The sequence below is a fragment of the Mytilus galloprovincialis genome, chromosome 4 (assembly GCF_965363235.1).
Source record: "Mytilus galloprovincialis chromosome 4, xbMytGall1.hap1.1, whole genome shotgun sequence".
In the NCBI taxonomy this organism is placed as follows: Eukaryota; Metazoa; Mollusca; class Bivalvia; order Mytilida; family Mytilidae; genus Mytilus; species Mytilus galloprovincialis.
The window spans coordinates 79,002,060-79,014,571 of NC_134841.1; the positions used below are offsets into that span (position 1 = coordinate 79,002,060).

The following is a 12,512-nucleotide window of genomic DNA, read 5'->3' on the forward strand; positions in this document are numbered from 1 at the left end:
GACAGTGATGGGTTGTATATATATAGTTTGAACACTTTTTGAATATGTATCATACCCTCTTCCAGTTTGCTTATACTTTAAATCTTTCAATATGTTGAATGAACTTCAAATTTTTTGTCACACTTTTATGAGAATCTTCTCATCAGAATAACTATCTATTTGGTCAACAGCTCAGTAGTGATGAGTTGTAATGTGTGTTGGCTTTTCAGATCTCTCAGACTCTTTTATACTCCAGATATCTTGAATTACAAGTGGGAATATGCTTAGTCAAACAACACATGCCCCCTTTGTAAAGAATAAAGCAAAATGAGATACAGATTTGAGCAAAAAGAATCAAATTATATAAAGTTATAGTGTTGCTTTATATTAGAATTCACTTATAGATTTTCACAAGTACACAAACTTGTTGCAGTTTTTAATGTCCTGTGTCCAACCGTCTGTCTGTCCTTCCGTCTGTCTGTCCGGCCTAAACATGTCGCACCGTAACTTGAGAACGACTTATCCAAATTTCATGAAACTTAATATAGTTGTTTCTTATGATGGTCAAATGATCTGTATATTTTTTGGTGAAAATAAGATTAAAACTTTTTGAGTTACGTCACTTTGTTACTAAAACAGGGGGGTGTTTTTTTCACATGTCGCACCGTATCTCAAAAACTTTTCTTGATTATGGCTTAAAACTTTAATCACTTTTTAGTTATATTAATCTTAATATCTGTATACTTTTTGGTGATGATTCAAAATTTCATTTTTGAGTTATTGAGTATTTTGTTAAACAGGGGAGGTTTTTTTTACATGTCACGCTGTATCTCAAAAATAATTTATGATTATTGCTTAAAACTTTACACACTTCTTTGTTATATTAATCTAAAGATCTGTATACTTTTTGCTTTTGATTTCAAATTTTATTTTAGTGATATTTAGTTTTTTGTAAAAAAAAAAAAACAGGGTGGGGGGTTTCACATGTCCCGCCGTGTCTCAAAAAAATATATGGTTATTGCTTAAAACTTTCTCAGAAACTAATTATGATTATTGCATAAAACTTCCACACAAGACGTCGGGCGTATCATGCGCTCATGGCGCAGCTGTTTATTAAATTAATATTTTTCAATACTTTTCCATATTTCTATAAACTGATACTGTTTTTCAGCACATGGTTTTGTACTTAGGCCAGAGGGTAGTTTTATGGTATCCTCTTGTTCTCCTAAATCACTGCCTAAAAGTCAATAAATCATTAGTACTGACTTCAGTATGTAGAATAGAACTCCACATCAGTAAATAGCTAGTGCTATTTTTAAAGAACAATTCCACAATTTCCCTTATTTATCCCTATGCTTATCCTTAAGCAGCTTGTAGTTAATCAACTAGCAGATGAAAAGAACTTTTTGTTTTTTTTATTTTTTTTCATTAATAGAGTTGCTTTCTTATTAAATCTTTATTGTAATTTTATTTTGACATAAGTTTCAGAAGGTCAACTACCACAAACATGATCAGTAGAAATCATTCGAATGAACACCGGGCACACAGTTAAATGAAAAAACAAATGAATATATTTTGCATACAGTTTTACTTAGAGTAACATACAGAAAATTTAATTCAAAATTAAGAAATTAGATTATGATAGTGGAATGATACTATTGCAATTGACGTCAGCATTTTTTCTATTTTTTTGGTGGTATTTTAAGAAAGATTTTTGTATAAATTTAACTCAATGGGATTTATTTTATTTTAAGAGGTTTTCTATTTCAGGATGGTGAATGGAGTTTAGTTGACAATCCTGACATCAGTGTAGCAGCTATAGACAATGGATTAGCATTCCCTTTTAAACATCCTGATGAATGGAGAGCTTGTGAGTGTTTCAAAACAGTCAAATTATTATCACATGTTAATAATTTCTGGACATAAGAATACTTAAATGTACTTTAAGTGATCTTTCACTCTTTTTTAAAAATCAATAAAATCCTAAAATACAGGGTTTGCAGTAACTACATAACTATATTCAGTATGAAGAGGTTGGGGGATATTTTGATGTCTGTCGCAAGTTTATTTTAACATATTTTTTATTTGGTTGTTTCCAGGATATGATAAAAATTATGTTTGACAAAATCTAATTCTAAAGATGTTATCACAATGTTTTTAAACATAAAAATGGACTATGCTAGTCACATTCAATTTGAATTTTGGTTTTACATTTACCGTTAAAGAGTTGTTTCTGTAGATGGTTGTATCTGTGATTACTAGATCACCTAGGGGCTTTTCTATTTAAAAATCCATGGACTTAATGGAAGGCAATTTCAAAAAGTGGTAACCAACTATAGTGGCAAATTTTTACCATAAATGACACAAACCCATAGTTGAGATTTCAAAGTGCCTATCCTGGGTCTCATGTAAGTTTTAATGGATCAACATTACTGAAAGTTTTGTATTTATAAAGCCATCAACATTTCCTGCAAAAGAAGAAGTAACATGCTAGAATGTTAAGTATTAACTTCAGCTTAAAAACTTGTTATGATTTCAGATCCATATCATTGGGCATGGCTACCACAGGCAAAGATACCATTTTCCGATGAAATCAAAGACCTAGTATTACCACAGCTATCAGATATGACATTTGTAGAAGACTTAGTGGATGATTTGTACGAACTCTTTAAGGTTAGCCTTGATTGTATTACTTGCAATAAAAAGTACATTCATTCAGACATAAGTCTGACTTTTCATGAGGTTTGGCAACAGCTATTGCATGAACATTTGCAAATACCTTTATTTCTTATTTCCATTTCACCAAAATGTTTCAGAAAGTTGTCTTCATCTGACCGTGATACCATTGCTATGATCCAATGGAAAGGTCAAGTATTCAGCTATATCTCAGTAGAACATCACATCTTTGTTTCATCTGCATGTACACCATATATATACTAGAAATAAGAAGATGTGGTATGAGTGCCAATGAAACAACTCCCCTCCATATCAATATGTGAAAAATGTAAACAAATTACTATATCCTCTTTTCAGGTACAAGGTTTTTAGAGGGAAGTCACATGAATTAGTATTATAAAAAAACAGTCAGGGCCGTAACAAGGGTTCGAATTCAGGGGAGGCAGGGGTTTGGGGCCGCCAATTGAGGAAGGGGGGTTGGGGGCACAGCCCCCGCCGATTTTTCTTCTCGCTAAAATGGCTAAAAGTAACCCGTATTCCTTCGATTTCCTTACTTTTAGTAACATCAGTATTGCTTGAACCTGGAAGCAATTTTTATGCAAAAACAAGCTGTCTGGCCCTGAGATTGCTGTTTGGGGTGAGCCAAGGCTAGCTCCGTTTTGATGGTCGTACTTTTTTTTTTTTATTGAGGACCTTGAATTTCAATATCGTTGTAAGCTGAACAGACATGTATATAACTACAACCAGGGACTTTCTATTCTAAGTATATACTTAGTATAGAAAGTCCCTGCTACAACGAATGGGAGTGTTTAACTACTAAGGCATTGACCATAATGAACTCGTACGATCGGGTGACGTTAAAAAAAACCCGATCCAACAGCTGATTCAGCCGGTAACGAATTTCCGATATCATAAAAGACTTACAATAGGAAGGAAACTTCCTCTGCTTAATTGAGCCCCTAAATGATTGTGAATAGTTCAGTTTTATTCAAAATTGTCGAAAGCAAAGTTTCATATGTGTTCTCGTACGAATATATACTGACAGACGGCCACACGAAAAAAGAAATAAAACTATACTGAAACGGTTAACTTTCGATCAAAAATCCGGAAAATGACAGATATATCACACTGTTAAAACTGTAAACTTGTGTTGTTTATAATTTAAATTCAAGTTCTTCGTGTACATATTTCATTTTATTACTTAAAAAAAAAAATTGGTGTAGAAATTTCATAGGTAGTTACGGCCCTGACTGTCATCCATATTATATGCCCATTGTTTAAATCATTATTATTTTTGAAACACCTTGAAAACAAGCAGTTAGCTACATACAATTTGTATAAATAGTCTTTCATCTCTTTGAGTTCCAGTACCTGTAACACTTTGCAATTTGCAAAACTTGCATTATTCATTTTTGAAAGAAGCACAGACCTGCTTGTCTGAAGTATTTATACAATTAATTTTCTTTTTATAGACAGATAAAGGTTTTGATAGGAGAACTTTTGAAAAACAGATGTCTGTAATGAGAGGACAAGTGAGTATATCTTCTTATTAACCTTTCGTTTTATTACTTTACACAATAAATATATATTGAAATATAATTTTGTGAGATACTCTGTTAAATCACTCAAGAGCTTTTAAAATATTATTGTTTAGCATTATAAATTTTATTGAAGGAGTTAAATTATATGATACTAAGAGCTGTTCTATTCAAGCATACACGGTACCAAAGAAATAAATTCAAGGTGGGTTCCATGTATGTTATATGGAACAGCCTTTGGCTAGAAGACTTGTAAGCTTTCTAAAAAGGAAAAGTTTGATTCATAATAAGAGCTTTGCAGATACTGCTGTCAGATAAATAACAATAGAAAGGACTGTTTTCATGTAAAATGGTTGACCTGTATCTATATAGTTTTGTATGTAATTTTTTTCACGTAAAACCCAATTCCACGTTAATTTTTTTTAACATATCAATTTTTTAAGATATTTGTATTAATTACATTTTGATTTGTTTTTTAGATTTTGAATTTGACTCAAGCTTTAAAAGATGGAAAATCCCCAGTACAACTAGTTCAGATGCCAGTAGTTACAATAGAACGAAGTAAAGGAATGGGTGGGCGTGGCCGAACTGACAGTGAAACATTTACACAGAGCTTTGCACACAGAGCTCCATTCTTTTCTTGGTGCTGATGTAATGTTAAATTAACTAAAATAATCACATACTAATGATGTTTTTCTTTTTATAAAAGAAAGGAAAGAAGATGGACAGGAAAGAGATTTAGATATTGACCTGATGATTTTGGAATCCAAACATACGTTAATGCTTATTAATAGCTGTAAAGTGTTAGTGTGAAGTATTTGACAAAAGTTTGCACTCAGTCAGATTCAGTAAAATGTATATTTTGGTAGCCTAAATTATTTTTTTCACACAAACATTTTCCTCAATAATTTCACCAAAAAACATGAAAAGTTTACTTTCTGATTGTGATTCTCTTCATTAAAATTTATTAAAAAAACAAAGTAAATTCAAGAAGTAATTCTTGAAATTGATTTTTAGAGAGAAAAAATAAAAAGAATGCAATAAATTACAGCAATAAAAAAATCATTAATTGCTGCCTTAGTTTCAAGTGGTGATGTCTTTTCTACAATTGATATTCATTTTGCTGTCACAATAGTTTTACAATGCAAAAAAGGATTTGTAACATTTAACACATATTGTTATTATCTAATGTTCAATTAGTACCTCTGCATAATCGTTGTTTATCTGTCTCAAAGGATAATCTCTAACCGTTCTTACAATTCAGCTTTATAGCAAAATATTTTGATATTGTATGCTTATCATTGTTATTTGTAAAGAAGCAACAGCATGAAACAAGTTATCCTGATATTTTAAAAATTCATAAGTTTTGATTTTTTGTTGTCGAGCCTGCAACTTTTGTTGCAGAAAGCTCGACATAGGGATAGTGATCCGGCGGCGGCGGCTACGGCGGCGGCGGCGGCGGCGGCGGCGGTGTTAGCTCACTTCTTAAAAGCTTTATATTTCAGAAGGTGGAAGACCTGGATGCTTCATACTTTGTATATAGATGCTTCATGTTACGAAGTTTCCGTCAGTCACATGTCCAATGTCCTTGACCTCATTTTCATGGTTCAGTGACCACTTGAAAAAAAAGTTCAAATTTTTTGTAATGTTGAATTCTCTCTTATTATAAGTAATAGGATAACTATATTCGGTATGTGCGTACCTTGCAAGGTCCTCATGTCTGTCAGACAGTTTTCACTTGACCTCGACCTCATTTCATGGATCAGTGATCAAGGTTAAGTTTTGGTGGTCAAGTCCATATCTCAGATACTATAAGCAATAGGGCTAGTATATTCGGTGTATGGAAGGACTGTAAGGTGTACATGTTCAACTGGCAGGTGTCATCTGACCTTGACCTCATTTTCATGGTTCAGTGGTTATAGTTAAATTTTTGTGTTTTTGTCTGTTTTCTCATACTATATGCAATAGGTCTACTATATTTGTTGTATGGAATGATGGTAAGGTGTACATGTCTAGCGGGCAGATGTCATGTGACCTTGACCTCATTTTCATGGTTCAGTGGTCAAAGTTAAGTTTTTGAGTTTTGGTCTTTTTATCTAATACTGTATGCCATAGGTCAACTATATTTGGTGTATGGAAATATTTTATGATCTTTATGTCAGTCGCGCTGGTTTTATTTGACGGTGACCTCATTTTCACGGTTCATTGCACAGTGTTAAGTTTTTGTGTTTGGTCTATTTTTCTTAAACTATAAGTAATGGGTCAACTATATATGTTGTATAGAAGCATTGTTAGCTGTACATGTCTGCCTGGCATGGTTCATCTGACCTTGACCTCATTTTCAAGGTTCATTGGTCTTTGTTTAGTTATCTTGGTTAATGTTAAGTTTATGAGACAGTTGTAATAAAACTAAGCTTTATACTTAGGACTATCAACATAATATCAATGATTAGTATAGAAGGCGAGACATTTCAGCGTGTGCACTCTTGTTACATTTGGCAAAGTAAAAATATATAGTTGCATCTCTTAGAATGATGTCCCAGATATAGAAAATGTCCTGTTTCTTGCTGTAAATATTTAGGACTTTAAAAATTATCTCAAAATGTTTCTTTAATGGATTGACTGATTTCAATCTGACATGACAAAGATAATTTTTAAACTGCATAATTATTTATTTTGTATCATCTGCAGAACAGATAGGGATCTCTGTCTAATAATTTACTTAACATGTTGATACCACACATTTGTAAATCAGCAACTGCTGAATTCACAAGAAGACAACCTACCCATAAGTTGATGATACCTTTTAATAAATAAATAACTGTTACTGTTTACTTTTTAACATTAAATACAAAAGCAAATCCCAAGATTACCTAGATGTTATAGTCATGCCCAGTCATGTAAACTTTATACAGTAATAAAAAAAGTTACTGTTTTGTACTTAATTTTGAAAATACGAGTACTTGTGAGTGAATAATTTATAAAAGAAAGAAAATTAAGAAGAAGATAGTAATGTGTATTTAAATATGTAATTGAAGTTTAGTGATGATTACATAAAAAATGTTGATGAGGACCAAAGATTTGAAACTGATAGATGAAGTTTATTTTTTATTTATTCTGGCAAATATAGAAAATTCCAAAAATCTTGGAATAGTTCTATTAAAACATACTTTCATGTCTTTTATGGTCCAAGATTTTTGTTTTTAACTAAGGGAGTGGTCTAAGTAGTCAAACTACTATATCACTATCCAGTCAACATTATGAATCCTGCACATGGCAGGTGGTTCTCTACAGGCACTGGCTCGTGCAAGTATGTACATGGCAGGTGGTTCTCTACAGGCACTGGCTCGTGCAAGTATGTACATGGCAGGTGGTTCTCTACAGGCACTGGCTTGTGCAAGTATGTACATGGCAGGTGGTTCTCTACAGGCACTGGCTCGTGCAAGTATGTACATGGCAGGTGGTTCTCTACAGGCACTGGCTTGTGCAAGTATGTACATGGCAGGTGGTTCTCTACAGGCACTGGCTCGTGCAAGTATGTACATGGCAGGTGGTTCTCTACAGGCACTGGCTCGTGCAAGTATGTACATGGCAGGTGGTTCTCTACAGGCACTGGCTCGTGCAAGTATGTACATGGCAGGTGGTTCTCTACAGGCACTGGTTCGTGCAAGTATGTACATGGCAGGTGGTTCTCTACAGGCACTGGCTTGTGCAAGTATGTACATGGCAGGTGGTTCTCTACAGGCACTGGCTCGTGCAAGTATGTACATGGCAGGTGGTTCTCTACAGGCACTGGCTTGTGCAAGTATGTACATGGCAGGTGGTTCTCTACAGGCACTGGTTCGTGCAAGTATGTACATGGCAGGTGGTTCTCTACAGGCACTGGCTTGTGCAAGTATGTACATGGCAGGTGGTTCTCTACAGGCACTGGCTCGTGCAAGTATGTACATGGCAGGTGGTTCTCTACAGGCACTGGTTCGTGCAAGTATGTACATGGCAGGTGGTTCTCTACAGGCACTCTGGCTCCCTCAACCAAAATAGCACAATAGTACTGAAAGTGGTGTTAAACACCAATTGATCAATCAGTCTAATTAAGGGATAATTGTTAGGCGACAACTTTTTTCAAAATATATATTTATATAAATTTAAGGTAAGTATATTAAATGAATAAATAGCATGGATTTATATGAATTTCATAAACAAAATACATAATATTCTTTAGTGTCATGACTTGTTTTGAAGATGCATTTCTTAATTTCTGTAAAATTGCCATTTGTATGCCATTTTTGTAATCATTGTTGGATAGAAAGAGAATTTGAGATTTTGACATGTCATGCAGTCAAAAAGTCTTGAATGAGAAATTTACTGGTTTTTTTTTATACCAGAAAATAATGGACCAGCATCCCTTAGTGGCTAGGCACAGATTGTTCAAAGTTACTTTTTTAAAAGAATGATTATTTTCAAAAGAGACAACTTTAGTACAGTACACTGGTATATGATTTAAATATTGTTCATGCTGTATAATTTATATTTGTATTTAATATGATGGATGAGATATGAGATGAGGAAAATGATAAGTGTTGCAATATGTATATGACATGTGATATTTTTAACTTGTTATTGACATTGATTTCAGGAAATTAAATTAAAATTATTAATTCCGTTGCTGTTGTGTTACATTCTGACCATGATTTGTAAATTGAATTAGATAATTCAGATATTAGTTAACAATTCACATTTCCAAGATTTGTTAAGTTATAAAAAAGAAGATGTGGTATGATTGCTCATGAGATAACTCTTCTCAAGAGACCAAAATGACACAAAAATTAACAACTAAAGGTCACTGTACACTCATACACATAGTCATCTATAAAAGGCCTTTAAAAACACAAATGTAAAACAATTCTAATGAGAAAACTAATGGCCTTATTAATGTACTAAAATGATGACAAAAAAACAAATAAGTAACATAGCAATTATAATTCATTATACAGCTTATTACAAAAAAAGTCCATAAAGCAAATGTCACCATTTGCCATCTGCCATTCGCTGTAAAGATTTAAGAATCTTAGGAAAAAACATTATAAAAAAATAAGTTTGGTGTTAAGACAGCAATCCAACAACTCAATAAAAAAAAAGAATAAACATCTGAATTCAACAAACAATCGTTATGCATCTACTTCATAAGTGTTTAATCTACTGACCTTCATAATTCTTCAGACTTTCTCCATCTTAATTAATTCAATAACAAATAAAGACTCATTAGAACCTTAAATTTTATTCAAAATGGCTACCACAATGTAGGACAGTATTTTATAGGGCAGAAGTATGGTGAGTCTGCTCATTGCTGAAGGCCCTACACTGAACTCACATAGAGATGACTGCAATAGTAGTCTTTTGGTAGCATTCTATCCTAGAGTAGGTCTTTTGTATGTTTCTCCTTCATGATCAAACCCAAGCCTTCCAAATTGACATTTGCTGATTCTTTGTCAAGGTCACAGCCTTTAGTGGCAAGAGGAAAGACTGGTTAGCTCAGTCTTGTGTAGGTTGACCTGCCTTCCTGCAAACATTGTGAACTTGTCATTTAAAAAAACTCGACTCATTTTGTTGGTCTAGTACAAAGCAGGATTCATATCTCATTGATATGTTCTTTTCATGATAAGTTTGTAATATTTGCCACTGGGGGTAAAACACCAATCTATCACCATATTTAACCATCTTCTTCATACTGGTCTCACTGATAGTCCCAGGATGTCACATATCTATATCTACTAAACCTTCAGTGAATTATGATCAGATTTTACACTAAACTTTTCTTATGCTAAATAATAACTGATACAAGCAACTGAAAAAATACAATTAAACTAATTTGGCAAATATGTATAATCTTCCATCTGTAGAACAGTACTATCTGACATCGAAGAAGAAATTAAAATGAGATATTTAGGTAACAAATTAAACAGTAGACTCCCATATCTTTGGAAGACATTTTCTACAAAGCAACTGGTGGCTTACAATCAAAGTCTGAATGAGTCTGTCAGGTAATTCTTTTCAAAATAAATGTCAAACATTTGTCTCCTTTAATCATAACAGGAGCATATACAACAAATCAGTACTGCATAGCCAGTACAGAGAATGACAAAATGAAGACATCCACCATTATAAATGATACTCACGGCTGACAAGAGTTGAACACAAGTTTTCTTCTTTGTCACATGCTAATGAACATTAATATTCTGACAAGTAAATGACAGTATTAATTAATTTAGTTATACATCCAACAACCTGTTCAGATGCCACAATCGAATGTTAAAATCAATCATACAATTGCAGAACAAAACAAAAAAGATATTTCGTTGATTTTAATAAAAGGAGGTATACACCATTCTTAATCAATATGTAGTCTTAAAGACACGACGTGTCTATATAGTATGTCAAGCTTTAAATTGCTTGACTCAATAAATGTAATGGAGACTAACAAAGGAAACCCATAACTACTAACAGTCCTAAAGGGAAAAATGGTTCCTTTTCAGAATACAACAGGCCAGTTATAGGCAAACCAGTTTATTGTCTTGCCTGTAATGATTGTCAATAAAGGCGAGACCTTCAGCAATAGTGACTTATTTTTAATAATTTTATGTTCCAATAAGGACAGGAGCTAGACAATAAATACTTTGAATTTAGATGGATAGTTCTAGCGATAATGTTTTACTACAAGTATCACTTAAAACTAACATTATTAATGATCCTTGATAACAAGGTCAAGCAGTAAGATAAACAAGCCAGACAGACATGTACACCTCAGTTACAATCTGTCCATGCAGCAAATATAGTTGACATATTGCTTATAGAAAACAAGAAATAGCCCAATCATGATAACTTGATTAACTTGATAGAAATGAGGTCAAGGTGTTATAAAATTGAGAAAGGAACTGGGGAATGTGTCAAAGCGACAACAACCCGACCATAGAGTAGACAACATAATCTAGTTGATATACTAAAAGTATTTAAAAAACATATTTAACCAGGAAAACATAACATAGACTAATGTACCATGAGAATGAGGTCAAGGTCAGACAAACAGGTACACCTTAAAATCATGCCATGCACCAACTACATGTATAATAGGCCTATTGCTTATAGTATCCTATCTAAAAAGTGAACCAAACTACTGAAACTTATTACTGTGGAATCATTTATTTTCGTGGGTACCAATTTTCGTGGTTTGAGTAAAATGAGGTCAAGGACATAAGATACCTGTATAACAAATAGTTCACTTAAAAGCACTCCTCACACCAAATAGAGTTGACCTATTGCTTATAGTATTAGAAAAGCATTACAAAACAAACAAAATATAACATTGACCAATGTACCGTTAAAATGAGGTCAAGGTCGAATGAAAACTTCCAAGTTGACATGTATACATTAGAATCCCTCGATACACCACATATAGTTCAGCTTCTGCTTTACTGTATCTGTACATTGACACATTGACCACTGTTCCATGAAATGAGGTTGGGATCATGTAAACCCGAATCCAAAATACGAAATAAAGTTATATCAAAAAGAAGATGCGTCATGATTGCAAATGAGACAACTGTCCACAAGAGACCAAAATGACACAGACATTAACAACTATAGGTCACCGTACGCCCTTCAACAATGAGCAAAGCCCATACCGCATAGTCAGCTAAAAAAAGGCCCCGATAAGACAATGTAAAACAATTCAAATGAGAAATATATTATGCATAAAAAAAAATCACTTTATGAAAAAAATAAACACTTTTCTCGTGTAGTTGCTGAATCAATAAAAATGAAGCCAAGGACAATAGACATGTGTCAGACAGAAACTTCGTATATACTAAAAGGCATCCTATTCTAGTATGAAGTCTACAGTTCTTCTTCCCTCTGAAAAATGGACTTAACACCATTATAGTTAACGCCGACGCCGGATATTAATTCATTTGTCATAAATTTGCGCATTGCAAGGTATGTTGAGCCCCTCTCCCTTTAAATAGGAGCTTCACTACGAATTTGGTTTGTTTTACATATAATGTTCTGGGGTTATTGTTTTCTATAAAGATGAAAATATAACAGTCTGTCAGTCAAGGGAAACATATCAGTCACTTGCAAGAATGAGTTCCATTTAGAATTGTAGACAATATGAAAATAAAATAACTGTACGAAATAGCAGAGACATAATATATATACATTATGTATACATGTATATGTTTCCGTTATAATAAAAATGCTAAAATATCTAAAAAAAAAACCCCAACATAAACTCATCTGTGAAAAAATGTAGAAAACTAAAGAAAA

The 12,512-nt window shown here is 33.2% G+C and overlaps 1 protein-coding gene across 2 annotated transcripts in view; it reads left to right on the top strand.

Annotated features, from left to right (window-relative positions):
- The window catches only part of LOC143073054 (phosphatidylinositol 4-kinase type 2-alpha-like), a 32,010-nt gene extending 26,444 nt beyond the window's left edge, over nucleotides 1-5,566 (top strand). For both annotated transcript variants that reach the window (XM_076248293.1, XM_076248294.1), the window contains exons 6-9: nucleotides 1,750-1,849; nucleotides 2,519-2,652; nucleotides 4,128-4,187; nucleotides 4,673-5,566. In XM_076248293.1, the coding sequence (XP_076104408.1) occupies nucleotides 1,750-1,849; nucleotides 2,519-2,652; nucleotides 4,128-4,187; nucleotides 4,673-4,843 (465 nt within the window). In that variant the 3' untranslated portion in view covers nucleotides 4,844-5,566. The remainder of the gene's footprint in view (nucleotides 1-1,749; nucleotides 1,850-2,518; nucleotides 2,653-4,127; nucleotides 4,188-4,672) is intronic.
- The last annotated feature ends 6,946 nt before the right edge of the window (nucleotides 5,567-12,512 follow it).